The sequence below is a fragment of the Centroberyx gerrardi genome, chromosome 19 (genome assembly GCF_048128805.1).
Source record: "Centroberyx gerrardi isolate f3 chromosome 19, fCenGer3.hap1.cur.20231027, whole genome shotgun sequence".
NCBI lineage: Eukaryota > Metazoa > Chordata > Actinopteri > Beryciformes > Berycidae > Centroberyx > Centroberyx gerrardi.
The window spans coordinates 10,991,206-11,008,346 of record NC_136015.1 but is presented as its reverse complement, the minus strand read 5'-3'; the positions used below and the strand labels follow the sequence as shown (position 1 = coordinate 11,008,346).

General features: G+C 41.8%; 1 protein-coding gene across 1 annotated transcript; it reads right to left on the bottom strand.

Moving 5' to 3' along the window:
- Window positions 1–13,158: 13,158 nt before the first annotated feature.
- Window positions 13,159–15,991, bottom strand: tfpi2 (tissue factor pathway inhibitor 2). The gene is made up of 5 exons (XM_071910779.2): window positions 15,866–15,991; window positions 15,445–15,615; window positions 15,006–15,185; window positions 14,255–14,428; window positions 13,159–13,793 (listed from the first exon to the last, which is right to left on the bottom strand). The coding sequence occupies exons 1-5, from the start codon at window positions 15,936–15,938 to the stop codon at window positions 13,717–13,719; spliced, it is 675 nt and encodes a 224-aa protein (XP_071766880.2). The 5' UTR covers window positions 15,939–15,991; the 3' UTR covers window positions 13,159–13,716.
- Window positions 15,992–17,141: the final 1,150 nt, after the last annotated feature.

Here is a 17,141-nt window from a genome sequence, read left to right as displayed (position 1 = left end):
GATCCAGGAAGTAGGGGAGCACGTTTCGCCATTATCTGTGCAGCTGTAGCGTCTTGAGTGGCGCTGCTGCAAATTGAATCCATGTACAAGAGGAGGGAAAGATGTCAGAGGCCAGGGGAGACACAAAGCTATCATCGGTTTTGTGAAGCCGAAAGCGGATGAAAAAGTGAAACAATAGAGAATATTCACTCGAAAATATAAACAATTGGCATCGGAGGAGAAAGGTGAAAATGAGATGAACAAAACCAGAAAGGCTACAGAGCGTGAAAATGTGATAAAAATCCATTTTACCAACATCACCAGTCTCTCACTGCAGCTACGCGCTTTCTCTCTCTCTCTTTCCCACTCCTTCCATCTCTGTCTGTCTCTCTCTCTCTCTCTCTCTCACACACACACACACACACACACTACTCTGGCCATCTCCGTGGTATAGACCCCCATTTGTTGTACCATTGGCCATTCACTCTATTCTAGCACCACCTATTGATGCTACTCCAACTGTTCACTATACAGATACAGCACTGTTCATAGGACTGAGAGGTAGCACTGTAAACCATACGCTGACGTTTGTATTAAGGCCCTGACTAAGCTATATTGGAGATCTTTTTTGATCCACAAATGTCATGTGCATCAAGTTCCCCAAGTCTTTAGAGAATACAAGAGCAAATCACATTTTTGCAAAGGTCTAGTAATCCAAAACTGTCCCCCCAGCCACCCGCACTTGGTAAACAGCTTAGAGGGGTGGAGATAAATGGAACAGATCTCTATGAAATTAAATTTTACGACAGCAGATCCTCTTGTCTCTTCATGGAAAATCATGAACAAGAGCATTTGCCTAAATAAAGTTCATAGCTGAGTCACACGGCGGGCTGAGAGCGGAGTGACATGAAAGATAGATGGACAGATTTTACTGAATGGCTGCAGCTGTGCCGCACACATATTGCAACACTTAAACATAATCACATCCTATAACCAGTCCGGAGCGCTCGATATTTTCAGCTAAGTCAACTTCAGCGTCCCTTCGCTACTCTGTAAGTGTCTTCGCCGTGTTACAGAGACTTAGCAGCGCTTGTCGTGAGCCGCCGTGCGTCTATCATGAAATACGGGAGCCTGACCTCTGGCAGTGACAACACAGTAGTACTTATTATGTAATGGAAAAGGTTAAACCGCACCCTTGGATCTGTCTTAGCCTGATGTATGGCTTGCTAGCCTGGGAACTCCAAACCTCAACGTGTGACATTTTGCAGTCGGTCCAAATGATGCAGGTTGGATTCTCAGAAACGGTTAGTCTGGCTCTTCTTTCAAGGCTTGCAAAACAGCCAATAAAAGTAGTTAATCGTATGACAGCGAAATTGTCCCAATCATCCAACTGACGTAAAAAAAGCATGCGGATCAAAGAGGAGGCTTTTCCTCAGACAGCTTGGACTAGGATCCTGTTAAGGCACAGGATTCTTGACGGGTTTATTTTGCCAAAAGAGCTTTAAACACCGAGGTAAGTTTCGCCGTTCTGTCACATTAGCCCTAAGGAGTAAAATGAGCGCCGCCTTGTCCGTGAACACGCCGATGACGACGCCCAGGCAGAGGGAAAGAGTGGCATTTAGGGCCATTCCACGCACCTATGAATAAAACATGGACCATTAGCTCGATTAATATTGAAGAATAACAACAGGCTCTGGGATAGTCGGCTGACCTTGCTTGAGTGATGGTTCTCAGTTACACGACTCTGTGTGTGCGTGTGTGAGAGAGAGAGTGGGAGAGTGTGTGTGTGTGTGAGAGAGTGGAGTGTGTGTGCACGCGCAGGTGCATTCGCATTTGAGCAGTGAATGCATGTCATTTTCTCAGGGCAATTGCCTAAGCGGTGGAGAATTACAGGAGTATAGTACTCCAAAATCCAAAATAAGAAGCTGCATAACCGTGCTCATCTCCCCCATTGATCTTCTCCACCCCATTCATTTGGGCATAAAGCTATTAAGCGGTTCCTCTGACATTTGGATACCAGTGAAGTCTAAAACGCATTGGACACGGTTTTGAATTCTAAAACTGCTCCTCTAAAGGCCTGTCATCTATTTCCTTCTCCGTCTTTTCTTCTGGCAGACCCCTCTCTCTCAGACCTCTCGCCCCTGTCCCTTCAGACAAGAGGGGGGTCAAATTTGCCGCTCACAGACGGGCAGATCGACAGCCAGAGCGTGGGATGATGAATGACGAACTTATCTGTGACACTTAGAGAGCAGCCAGACGTGTTGCCAGCCCTGCCCGTCTCACTGCAGGGAGCTGGACGCACCTCCGTCTGCCTGTCTGCACGTATCTCCTCATTCCTCTCCCCCGTCTTTCTCATTCTCTGCTGTTTCTGCCTGTCTGTCTGTCTGTCTCTCTCTCCCCTCTCCTTGCCTGTATTGCACAGTATGTTTCTCTGTCCTCTGTATGTGCTGTGTGTCTCTCGCCGCTTGCCCTGCTCTCTGCAGTCGTCTCGGTCCACTTCAGCCTCCTCACTCCCCGATGCCTCTCATAAAATCTTGGCTGACACAAGCCATTGCCCTAAACACGGTTACGTAAACACAAAGGAATCCCCAAAGAAGAATCCTGATTTAGCCACAGACATCTTCAAGGCAGCCACTTCAGCGTCTGCTCTGTTTCTGCCCCGATTGCACGTTGAAACGAGCCAGGCTGCGTACAGCGATGATTTTGGATTATTTTAGTTTCCGGCTTGTGGGCTGACGGGTCCATGAAGGAATGCTTCATCCCCTTCCATGAATTTGCAAATACAATCAATAAAGAGGGTGAATGCATGAGGGTGGTTCGAAGCGGTGTCAAAAATTCTCACGGAGGAGTGAGAAGTCCTGGTTGGATGTGGCTCATGAAAATAATAGCCCATACAAAGTCAACAGGCCAGTGTGAGAGGAAAGATTTGCCAGTTTAGTTGCTCTCTCCATACAGAAGCTGTATTCTATCAGTATGGCATTATGGTTGATACAGTACAGGACAGATCAATGCAGAGAAGTTGGATGCATTGACCTTTTAACAGTGTGTGTGTGCCTACTTTTGTGCATGCGTGTGTATTTTCATGTGTGTACTTGCATGTGTGTGTACTTGCATATGTGTGTGTACATAAGTGTGTTTGTCCTCGTGTGTTTATTAACTCGTAAAATTATATTTATTGCTGGGAACCTAACAGATGTCTCTCCATTCCCATCCTGTTAATTTCTCTGAAGAGAAGCAGGAGCTCGCATGAATGCAAGCGCGTCTGCTGGTGCGTGTATATACTGTGTGTGTATGTGTGTGTGTGGGCATCCGTATGTGGTGCGTGTGTGTGTCTGTGCTATAAGAGGGTTACATCTCTAGCACACACTTCTCCACATCTCTTTGGCTGCAGAGAGGAGGCATGTTGAAAGAGCTACAGCGCTGCCTTTTCTGCAGTTTCTCCACTGGCTAATGTTAGAAATTCACCTGTAAATTACTATTGATTCACCACTCAGTATCCAGTCTGAAGAAGTTGACTGTAGGTGTTCTTGAGCATCGTAACCTGTATTAAATATCCAATGAATTATTGCATTCCCCAGGATTTTGTTTTGTTTGAAATGCCTTGTATAATTAAGAAAATGTGTGCAATATCTGTTTACCATATCAAATCCAATTTAGAGTCTATTTATACTCATATTTCAGTTTTTCCACCATACATATAGAATATTTGTATCAGGCTACATCAAAACATGTCACATAACATGACTCACATTCTGTATTTTCATAATTCCTCTCTTGTTTAAAATAATCTTGAGCTGAGCCGGTGTTTATTTAGAGAGCCGTGCATATTCTACTACATGCTGTCATATCCATTTATAACCACTGAAAAATGACAATCCGTTTCATATTGTGTGTCTGCAGTCACAGTCATTCCATGCTGAAGGAGCCGCGCAGTCTCATCGACAGTGGAGCGCAAATATCACACAAAATACAGCAAACGAGGGTTGAAATTGAAAGACAAACTCCCCAGAAATTGTGCGGTAGCCTATTTGAATCACCTTCCTAATCTTATTACCCTGTTCACCAGTAACTCATTAAGTTAAAACCTGAACAAAAGCCTGATTCGGTGACTTACCTTACTTAAACAGATTTTAGACTGCAATCCCGCTGAGTGAAACGGATGCTGCGGTTCAGACGCGCCCGGCGGTGTCCTGCCTAGACCCGGAGCTTCCTCGGAGACTGACTCCCATCTTCTGCGCTCCTATTTAACGCAGTGTCAGTGCAAAAGTTTTTTTTTTTCATCCACGGATATAAAAAAGCACAATAAAATCAATCAGGTGCTACTACTGCCGCGGCTTTGTCCATTTAGTCTACTTTTTTATGAGCTCAATTAATGACCGGCGGTGCGCGCTTTGGAGGAGCGCAGGCAGGGCGCCTGTCGGTAGCCGTTGTGCGCGGTGACACTTCACTGCCCGGTAATCCAAGTGCGTCTAACAGCCTCCCGTTACTGAGGATGAGCGTGCGCCGGAGCTCCTCCTCGCCTTATCTCTCGTTAAAGACACACGGCGTGGCAAACCGGTATCCCGACTGCTTGTGCGCCTTGTCCGGTTTGGACACTCCTCCGGACACTAGAGATGAGTGTTAATAAGCACACACACCGTAACGACAAATCACTGTAACGATCATATAACACTTCTATAGGGACGCAGGTTAGTGTGGAGCCTACGTGGTGCTCATAGTGACTTTATAATGACCTTGGAGGTACTGTATGGTTCATCTCCTATAGTATCGCTATAATATTCCTATAATACTCCTATAGGGACTTCTAGTGTGTCTGTGGTACTCAATAGTGAATTTATAGTGACCTTATCCTACTTTTTCTTTAGCTCCTATCACTATAATATTCCAATAAGATATTTTAGTCTATGTACTTATATCCTTTATAGTTTTGCGGTGTTATTTGTGTAGCCTGGTCTACATCTTTCTAAATAGTTCTTTTTCGTAAGGGCAGAACCAGCCTTGAAGGTTTTGAATCTCCACAGTCGCTTCAAGGTTTTAAGTCTAACGAATAAGACGAGGCTGTACTGCAAACAGTTTTCCTGGTAAATGTATTGTGTGTAAAATTGGAAATTGCTCATATCAAATAGGCTTATTCTATTCAGCAGTCTATTTTGAGCTTGCGAAGGTATAGTCAGCCTTGTCCTCCTCTTCCTCCTCCTCCTCCATCATCATCATCACCAACCATCACAAAAAAAAAGGTTTGGTTATCAAAACTGGTTATCAAACTGGTTATCAAATTATGAATTGTATATAGAGCGTATTCAAGTATTGAGTATTTGACTTAAAGGAGCACCTCTAATCATCATGCTCATCCTCATTATCACCATTACTGTATCTTCCTCCTCTTCCTCCTCCTCCTCTTCATCATCATTATGGTCATCATAATTTCCACTATTCATGATAATCCACATCAGCATCATAATCATCCGCATAGACATGAGTGTAAACAGGCTCTGTACTCATTTGACAAAGCTACAGATCAAGTCGATTCCCGAGGGACCGTTGATCATAATCTAAACCTGTTTGTCTAATATCAAACCAGACAAGTCTTCCTGAGGATTTTGGACTCTCTAGTCCTGAAGCAAGAACATTATGTTAGATGTGGTTTATTCAAAGTAATACAGCAGAAATCCATATCACTAAGAAAGCAACTCATTTGACAGATGATTTCCTTATTTGAGGCATATAATTTGACGTTTGGTAGTCTGATTTGACATTTCCATAGTTGGTGTGTGTGGTAAACAGGCAGCATCTGTGGACCTGCCACTATCGGGAACACTTAGTCAAAGAGGAAGTGTCTTCTCACTGCTGTCTTTTTGTTCTACAACTTTCTCTCTGCACTTAATTACAACACATCCAGGTGTTCGTCTGCAGTTCCTGCCATCACAAATTTAGCACTCATCTGTCTTCGTCACACACACATACACACACACACACAACACACACACACACACACCATCATCATCATCGGCATCGTCATCCACAAAAAACCCACACCGGCACGTACATACAAATACATAAGCACATATGGATATCCACACACGCACACACACATGCACACACACACACGCACACACACTAAGGCAGAGAGGAGCTGGTGGGCATGAAGCTACATATTTATAACATATTATTACAGTGAAATGCATGATGGGCCTGTCATCTCTAAGACCAGGAGATCTGCAAACAAGCAGCTCTGCCTTCAAACCAGCAGAAAGCAGGAAAAGGCAGAAAATCCAGCCGGGAGGGAAGAAGAGGGTTGGGCAAACAGAGGTCTTCTTCGGGATAGTATTCATCTTCCAACTTCGAAAACAACGTTGCCCTTGTCAGCCACATGTGACGTGCATTTGCACATGTCTACGCAAAGTTCATTAGATTAACCCTAAATCAAACTGACTATCCAGTAACACACATTTCTCATCAGCCAGATGTATTGCAGTGCAACCCAGAATTGGAGATTATGAAAAGAGAAGAAATCCTTTTTCGCGTTGTGATAACGCGTTGCAATCCCTGATGTTGGGCTCTTTTTTTCTACTTCAAAGGGCTTCCTGCTCCTTTCCTCCTCCCCATTTCATCATCCATTACTGCTGCCCAGTATAGCAGCTTTCAAAGGTCAGTCACACCTGGATAAGTCATGTTTAGCATACGACACCGCAGGAAGCTGTCTTCCCAAGACCTTATCAGCATTCCCTTTCTGCAGAGCCCCCACTGGCCGGTCAAATCTGAAATTATGTTGCAGACGGTATTGTGGGTAAAGGACACTTCCACGAAAAGGGAAGTCTTTTTCTCAAAACCCCATCATTACGGTCCCAGTTTGTGGTGATAATGGAAGGTGGACGGATGATGAAAATGGAGCTGGAGGGACGCCTGTTTTGTGGGAGACGCTGCTTTCTAGGCTGAGTTTGTGAATCTACAGCATAATGATGCAGGGGAGAATGTCATGTGAGTTTGATGTCAGTGTTGGTGGTTTGAAATTAACAGGATGACGATGCATCATATCAGTGATGGCCAAAAATACATGCAATACTGGCATGAAGGAATGTATTTGCTTGTATTGTTTACTTTGTTTTTTGTTTTTTATTTCAAAATACTAAAAACATTTGAGGCTGGAATGCTTTTTAGCCTCTAATGAGATTGTGGGGTTGGATGCTCTCTGGATAAAAAAGGGTCTTCTGGTAATCATGTGGACAAGACAGGGATCCAAGGCTTCTATGTGCTTCTATCCTGATGAAGACCAGGGGGCCGAAACACAGTTTCTAACTTACAATTATTCTAGCCTAATAGAATAAATTACTCTGAGCTTTTTGGATGGCCTTGGTCTCTCTCTCTTCTGTGTGCTTACTAAAAATACATCTTTTAAACAGTGATTACTAATCATCCATTCAGAAACAAAATCCATGTCCCACGTCAAGTAAAAAACTTAATGGAAAAAAGGGAAAAATTAATCTGTTAACTGTCATCTTATTGCTCAGTTGCATGTCTCTATTCATACAGGTTATGTTGTGTAACGTCTTTTTTTAGGTTTGGATTCAAGGGTTTGGATGGTTGCAGACCTGAACACCCTGTGATGTGCAGCACAGAGTCAATCATAGTTCCATACCATTTTCCCACTGAGTCTGATTGGAGCATAACTTCATACCAAGCAGAGGCCTTATGATGCAGTCCTATCACTTGATCAGTTGATTATTTTTAACGGTGAATAGTCTCAGCCTCCTGTCACAGGGCAGAGCTATTCAAGTACCTCACAAGGGCCTTTTGTTTTACTATCAAAAAGCGTATTTGTAAAGTATTACGTGGAAGTACGGTGTCGTCAGAAATATTTCTATGAATTACATTAAGGTTATTTTTTACGCTTATAAAACCGTCCAAATATAGTCAAATATGTATTTCAAATGAATGCATTGGAAATTCTGCCCATCTGAGCGTCACATATGAAGAAATTGGATGTCATGGGGCATTCAGTGACAAAATACTTTTCAAAGCCTGGAGATCTGAAATAACAAGATGCATAATGCTCATTAGTTTGTATTGTGATAGAAGTGTGGGTTTCTGTGGCAAAACGTGGAGGTGTGAGATGTGCATGGAGAATAGGGCTGATTAAATATGATTTTCAGGGCTTAAATTCGCTCATGTACTGTTATACAGTATCTCACCCAGTTCCTCCCATACCATCCAGATCACACTTCAAACATCTGACTCCCCAGCATTGTCCTATTCAAAGATGCTGATAAAAAAACAACACAATCTCTACATTCTGTGACCAGGACTGCATCGCTTCACTCGCCCGGGGATCAGACACCAAAATATGTCCAGTTTAGTTTACAGCAGGCATCACAACAGAAGGATTGTTCCCCATTTGCATACAGCCTGCTTATTCAGGGACTTTGCAGTTCTCCAGTCCAACTCTCTTGGGGGGAGCGTGTGGTCGGTCCGCTTTCCCAGATGTGATATATATTAAAAAAAACACTTTATTAAGCAACAAATCCAATTGTGCCAATGTGTTTACCTAGTGTGTCTGCAGAGAACTGCTGAATAGGAGCTCAATATAAAGTCTTTAACCTCTGGGAAGCTGGTAATAGAAGTGCACAGGCGAAGAAGCAGCCCGAGCTTAGATTGAAATCTTTTTTTTTTTTTTGCACTTTTTAAATGTGCCAGAAAAAAAAAAATCATCTGGCTTAGGTGAAAATAGGCATCTGTATTCATTCGTTCTGCTCAAGTTATTTTTAATATTCCCAACCTTGATGAAAAAGGATTCTGGCACATTCGCAGGAGGGTGAAGGCAGTAGATTTATCTACAGCTATGAGTCATCTGCTGTAAAGGGTGATTCTGTTCTCAGACAGCAAATTTGCATTACAATCAATACAGTAAACACTGCGGCTTGTGGACAATGGGTGCGATTTTGTCAATTAGATAAGAAATTGCACATTCAAAAATGAAAATTCACTCCAAAAATCAATTACTGTAGCACTACCGGAGCCAAGACAGGTTGAAATTACATTAGGACTCCAGGAGCAGGGTGTGTGGGTGAAGAAATGGAATGACTATTAGTAACTCTCTAACGCATGACCACATTAATCTGTCTCAAGTTGGCATCTCTCCAGGAATCCGTTGGTCATTTCTACCTGCGATGGCCTCCAAAACATCTCAGCAGCAGAATTATGGAGCTGTCGGGGTTCTGTCATCGCACGACAGCCAAATGTGTTCAGCAGCCAGGTAGACAGTGAAGAACAGCCCAGTTCTTCATCATCAGACACATCAATCCTATGTGTAAGAGAGAGGGGGGGGGGGGGGGGGGACGTTCCACTTTGCCCAACAGAGGCTGGTGGATGCTGGGGAAACTGTGATGCCATGTCGGGGCTGAGAAGCTGATGTTTGGTCTACAGTTTAAACAGACCAAAAACTGTGAAAATGCACTAAAAGGCATGCAGTATGTTATTCCTGTGACCATAGTTCAGTTGTTGTGAAAATTATCATTCTCTATTAGGCCCAGAAACTAGAAAACCAAGACCCTAATGTGAAACCCCCTTGTGCTGCTCCTTTGACAACAAATTGGGACGTGATTTTCCGTACTCATGGAATTGAGCCAATATTATGTCATATGTCATTAGGGTCAACAAAGTCAGCCTTCAATCTATAGACAAGGGAGCAGCTCTAGAGTTTTGTTGCTTGATCATATCACAGATATCTTGGACTTCCAGTTTCTGGCTTTAGGAGGCACTTGCTTTCATTAACAAAATGTAAACTGATCTGTCTAAAGTCATAGAAATAACATGCATTCTATATAGGCTGCATTTTCCCTTTGAGGAATTGTTTGTTTTAAATTCCTAATTATTGCTTGATAATCTAGTCATTTCACACACTGTAAGGAGTATTTTGTGAATGAGAAACACAAAAATGAAAAGAGTGATGCTGATTTGGTTTAGCGCTGAATCTAGAGGGGAAACGGGTGAAACATGTAGTTGGATCTCCACCCGGTGGCTGTTTATATTCCCATCCTGCCAAAGCTGTGAGATCACTCTGAAAGAAGTGCTCATAACAGCAAACAAGATCCACCTACAGAAAGACACCGTGGTAGAAATGCTGCTGAGTCAGCGCCTGATCTGCTTGATGCGGATTTCTCCAGTATAGTAGGGAAACATAAAATACCTGCATTGCCTTAGAAAAACATTTTCAGGAGGCTACTGCGAGCCTCTTTGCAGTTAACAATTTCACTCAAACTTATTTAAAAACTTGGCTTGTCAGGCTAGAAACATCATTTCACATAGTCATGACTTTCCTCTACGTCTGAGAGGAACTTTCAATTACAAAATTAATATATTTACATTCATTTGTACCTCAAAGCAGGAGCATCACATGCCTCTATTTTCTTTTGGCTCTTATTAGATATATAAACCTGCCACCAGAGGGCGTCTAAGACACTCTCCTGCACCTACAGCTTCATGCATCCTCAAAGCAGTCCATTATCCTAAGGGGAAACTCTAAATTGACCAGTTATATCGTGTTTTATCAACTTGCAGTGAACTGTATGAAATGTGCATTGATATCATACTGGTACTCTACCTTCAGCACATATGTAGTGTTCATTAGTGAGTTCAAAAGCATTATTCAGCTATACAGTAATACTACACACAGTGTTTATACCACAAAATCAGGACAGTAAAAAAATTTGATAACAGTTTTCTAAATTACAGTATGACAGAGTGTGAGAAATTGACAAACGTAGCCTCATATATGGAATTCATCATGCTTTTCAACAGAACCATGTTTCAATGTAAAAGTCCATTAATTAGCAGGGGGAACGAGGGTTAAATTACCCTGCCTAATGTAGTGCAGCTAATGCAATATTGCCAGAGCAAGATCAGTTCATCTCAAGCACTCCGAGCTAAGCCAAATCTTTTGTAATTAGTTTAATATCGGCACCCATAAACATTCCAAGTCAGAGCTTTGTTGTAATTAAAAATTAACCACTGCGTCCATTTGCACCGACTCAAACATTCGTCATGTCGTTTGGTGATTAAAATACCACCGTAAGAAAGATGGATACATTACTACAGAAAGTAATCAAACTCAAAACAAACGGTTTGTTGTCAGAACGGTGAGAGTTGGCATCAGGTGCTGAAAGGCTAAAACCTTCACACTGCAGTAGAAAAAGAGTGAGCAGGGTATATAAATCAAAGATGATCTTTTCACACAACTGTTTTCAGGGTTTGGATCATGCTCTCTGTTATTTTCCTTTCCTCATGTCTGGTTCATTTGCCCTCAAAAGATTCATGCATGTCTTTTGTGTGATCTATATTAGAGCAGTGAGGCCTTATAACCACTAACTTTAGCTTTTAGGTTTAGGTAGAGTTCGACATCAGTAGTGTAGTTGAGCGTATACAGAAGTGTACAAAGTGTGTACTGACCTCTTGACCTCCTTTCTGGAACATGTATCCTCCCTTTTAGACTAATTTACCATTAACCTATATTGGATGGTGCCCATCTCCTCTTCAGTATCATCCCCCATGGGCTCCATCTATTTCTACACCTCTTGACTATGCTATTATTGGTCTTTTCTATTGGTTCAAAAGTAGAGATAGAGGAAAAAAGTTTACCTCACAGGGCAAGAAATGTATATATATAAGCTTAAAGACACAATGAAACCACATTTTGAGAGAATCTTGCTTCCTTAATGTGATGTATTTCCTGTTGAAACAGGGTGTTGGTGTGGGACATAGTGGGGCGGGATCATTCACAAGTGTAAACCACTGGGATATCAGTTAGGGAGAGAAAGGCAGTTTTATTTGATAGGATGGGCGGGGGGGCGGGATTGTTCAAAAATCTGTGATGGTTTTATATTTTTTATGAATTTCTATTTACGTGCAGCATGAAGTCACCACTTCAGATTTTCCATTTTCCAGTAAGTAAAAGTAATGAGATTTTTTTTGTCATTTTTTTTGGCATAAATTGTCAAATAGGTGTATTGTATAGTTAGAATGAGCTAAAATGGTGGAAAAAATAATTTTTCATCTCAGTGTGACTTTAACCTCATTTCCTAAACCCACTGCTGCAGTAAATTCATCTCTGTTCCGTTGAAAGCGGTGGACCAAGATGATCCCAAGGCTAAGTTGCTTTTGAGAAGCTGCGGCGCAGACTGTTATAATGACAGACTCTCACATCCCTATCTAATGGATGATTTAGCTTTGGTTCTTAATAGCGGGGGGCCTAGCCAGACGTATTACCTCTTAGTACTATTTATAGCTGAGCTGAATGGGCGAGCGGTTTCCTTTGATATCTCCCATAAATATTTATTGTCTCAAAAATCACACAGCGTTTCAACTATATTCTATTATAGGAGATGGAACAAAGTAAGGGTTTAGGACAGACAGGCCGTCCTAAAAGACAAGTATAATTCATCGGCTGTCTTCTTCAGTGGGGTTATGGAGTGTTTTGATGTCTCCTATGGTGCCAAAATTATTATATCTGAGAAAACTAAACTGGTTTTATGAAATATTAGCTTGTAAAATCGTACTCATAGACAGAAATATAACATATGACACTCCATTTCTGCCCTTTTCATTTTACAGACAAAAAAGGAGCTCAGGTGAAAGTGTGTGTGTGTGTGTGTGTGTGTGTGTGTGTGCATGTGTGCATGGATGCATTCGTGTTTGTGTCTATGATTGTGTGTGTACTTTACTATGATTACATATTGGGCTGTATATACTGCAGCAACATTCCTGGAAGATTCACATTTTGTAAATACAACCTGCAGCTTCTTCTCCTCTAAACACACAGCAGTATTCCACGACTGCTTCCTTCCTGATTCAAGGATACACAACCTAGAATGGCTTGAATGCCCTGCACAGTATTACCAGATAAGGAGGGGAGACGGCAGTGTCAATAAAGAATGGAAGAGGCCTCGAGATAAAGTGAAAGTGACTGAGGGAAAGTGAAGAAACCAGACAAGGGTTGTTTTTTTTCGTTGCTGCTGCAGTATTGGGCTTGAGTGAAAGAAGTGAAGGCAACCCTTACTGAATGCTGTGAGAGAGGACAGAATAGATTGTTGTCACATATTCAAGTCAGCTAATTAACCAAATGTTACCCAATACGTTCCTGCAAAAATTGTGCAAATGTACAAGAAACAAAACGATACTTGCACCAAATGTTTGATGTATATTTTATCAAAAATGTGCTTATGATAAAAAAGATCACTCTCATAATGTATTACATTAAAATACAATACAATACATACATACATACATACATACAGTATATCAAAATACACAATCTGGAACATAAGTGCAGTAGTAACAAACTTCATCAACAGCATACAGTAAAATCACATTGAAAGATTTGCATATAAAGCATTTCCAACAGATGCAACATATAGTTGGAATTGAGAAAAAATGTTAGTGTTCGCGCTCTTTTGTCAGTGTGCGGGCTACTTCCTTCAACCCAGACAAAAAAAAAAAAGTATGTGCCATTACAAACTGTCTTTGGAAAATAAACCAACAAAAATACTGCTGTTGGAATGATAGATTCACATTTGTCTAAATAGTTGCCCACAGTCCTCAGCTGTGCACCACACTACAGTATAGTTTACATCTGGTCAACACAAAGAATAGTGCAAGAAGTTAGTTTTGAAAGTCCCAGTTTAATGCCGGTTAGTTTGCATTGCGTGCTTGTCCAAGTGAAAACTCCTGAGACCAAGTGTCAAACGTCTAAACCTGCATGAAAGTGACGCTGTGATTTCTATTCCTCCTCATGCGACGTCCTTTTCCGGGCTGCTTTTTTCTTCCTGAAACAAAAAGTGAATGACAACTCATTAGCACAATAAGCTCTAATTCTACAATCTTGCTGACCCTCTGTGTTCATGATCAATTAAACACTTCCCCACACAGACACATCGTCACACGCAGAGACAGCTCTTGGTTCTAACGTTATGATTGGCTGCCGCTCATAAATGCTCTTGAAGACGTCTCTATCATCCCCGAGAGCGTGCTAATGGTTTCTTGGGATGCATTTTTCAAAACCGATAATGAAAACCAGTTGAGCGTTATTTGGGTTACTCCCAATTTCCCTCTCCCTCTCTGAATTCTCTCCATCATCAAACAAACAAATGGTTCCTGGATGCAGATCTAAGCAGGCAATTTCTCCTCAAATATTCATCTTCCGTTCTTCAATACAGGCTTCTTGGTGGACTGTGAAACTTTCGCATACATTCCACTATAATTTACTCCCACTCACACACGCACATACCTTTGGCACAAACATCCATGCAGCTCTGCCTTGAGACGAAGTTGTTGCTGCTCCCTCCGCAGCCGGAGTATATGAACTCCTCACACATCTTGGTGGCTTTGTTGTAGTAATACCTTGGTATGGAGGCTGAGCACTTGCCTTTGTCCAGAGGATCCAGGCAGAGCACAGGAACCGCTAAAAAAATAAACCACAAAACACACAAACTATGACAATAAGGCCTCTCAGTAGTCCTTGGAGAGGAGCACTATCAAAACAAACACAGTTCAAGTATTTGTATTCTTCACTGCTATGCTGAAATACCACTTGCCTGCATGCTGGTAACCACCAGAAACTAATTTCTTCCTTTCCTATTTTCCAACAAACTAAAAATTGTCCTCATTTTCTTGAGTGCTATTTTTGAGGCACAGCAAACATTTTTCCTGGGTTTGTTAAATCATTTCCTTAATGCTCAAATATCTTCATCTATTGTGCATCCTGACAAAGGCGTGATGTGGCATTCTTTTGATCCATAAAAAGCACCCAGTCTCATTCATCTGCAATGCTTCTTCCACAGTACTGTCACTTTATCTCTCTGAGATGCTTCTTTCATCCTGAATCAAATCATCAATAGTATTTCACACAATGTTTATGTATGCAACAATACTTTCCTTTTTTACATTTTGCCACACTGCACTCCATGTATGCACATTGCTGCCATTGTGCACCAGACTTCAGGTTAAATAAGTGTCTTTTTTTAGGTGACTCTACTTACTCTTGTGTGGACTGCAGTACTCTGTGCAGGAGGTGAGGTCTTGGAAGCGGTTGGAGTTGCCCTGGCAGCCGCCGTAGTAAAAGGACTCACACTGCATGGTGGTCATGTTGAAGAAGTAGCGCAGGTAGAGGGCGCGGCAGGGACCCTCCTCCTTGGTAAACCTACAGATCTGGGGAATCTCTGGGGAGAACAAGGACAGGGTTTGGGTGCTGTGAGTGAGATTGAAGATTTCTTGACATTTCTCAGAGCCTTCAAGTTGCACCCTTTGCTTCTTCCACAGAAACACCATACCATCAAAACTACATTGATGAAGTGCTTATTTCCCAAGGTACATTCATGAATGCAACATTTTGAATGCAAAGATTAAAACAAGAGGCATTTAAAGGTCAGGAAGGGGCACTGTCAGTTTAAGTGCATGCATATCACATGGAGAACTTACTTGGTATTCTGAAACATGTTTTCTGGCACTCCTGATAACTCTTGAAGTTGTTGGCATTTCCCTGGCAGCCTCCGTAGTAGAACGTCTCGCATTTCTGAGTGATCGTGTTGTAGTAATACCGCTCGATCTCCCCTCTGCAAGGTCCCTCGTCCACTTGAAGGAGACACGCGCCTGAAAGCAGCAGAGAAAGTTTGTTGTTTGCAACACAAAATAGGATGAAACTGTAAATAAGCTGCGAAAGTTGAAAACAATGCTGCACTTAATATTCCTGGGCAGCTCTATTCTATTCTCAAACTGGATATCAAAATTATGCCAAAAGTCTTTTACGCCTGAGGCCAAATTATGGTTTGAGTTCCGCAAAATATAGAAAAGTCGAGGAATACTTGAGAAAAAGCAGATACGCTCTTTTTTCCTCCATTACCTTTAGGTGGCAACGCAAAGACGTTGTAAAACGCAGAGAGAAGTGTAAATAGGGTTAATATGCAAAACTCCATGTTTAGTTTGTAGTCAAGTTTGGTTCCAGCTCCAGTCTTTTCCGCTCTCCCGAACATCCCGTCAGCGGCAGCTTTATAAATTGTTGAGGTTTTCCCAGGGGAAAGTTTTAGGGGCGGGATGGAGTGACTCATTTCCATAAAATGTCGACCGGATTAGAGCGATGATGAAGTTATTAATTGCATCACAGAGGGACCGTATTACGTTTGTAGAGAGTTGTAATGTCTACGCACAAGTCTGTTAAGTCGTGACTAAGAACATATTCAACCAACTAACCTTGCATTGACATGGGAATTTATTTATTTATTTTCGAATTAATGACATCTTTTCTCATAATTCTGATTCTGGTTTGGCCCTTCAAAATAATAACGCGGCAGTTTAAACGTATAGAAATATAGATTTAAACCAATTCATTTGTATTTTTTCGTCCTAACCAATAACTGAGTCCTACACACTAATATTTTCTGTCATAATAATCATGAAAATATCGTAACATGTGGCACTTTTTAACTATAAAGGCTGCATGTATTACACTGTGCAGCAGTTATGAGACAAGATGTCATTAATTCGAAATAAACGGGCTAATCTTTTTTTTTTCCAGGTGAATGCAACTCTTCCATAGTCCTGCCTGTGATAAGACAGTTTGAGTGGTGCCCTACTGGCTGACTGGCAAATACTATATAATTACAACTTTCAAATCTGGCCCATTGACTTATGAGATGATGATGATGATGATGGTGGTGTATCATCCTATTGTAATATTCTATGTACAAATATCCTAAAAGCCATACACTCCAGCTTCCCTATAGCTTTCTGTTGCTGTGTATTTGTCCTTTCTCCAGTACAAACATTGCATTGTCTCTAAGGCAATGACACTATTGTGAAACATTAACACATCTATCTAGTCTCATACATCCTTGCCAAGTTCCCATCACACACCCGTCTGACTGGATCTTATCTCTCTCTCTCTCTCTCTCTCTCTCTCTCTCTCTCTCACACACACACACACACACACACACACACATACACACTTCCAATCACTCCACAAAGCCTGTGAATAAAACTGTCAGCTCTCTTTCCAGCCCTGTCTGTGGTCTATGCTGTTTTCTGTTTAGCTTAATGGCTGTATCCACCTCCAACACACTTTCAGGGAAACAGTAATGTCTTGCTCCACTAAACCCCCCAAGGCCCCATTCCTTCCCCAC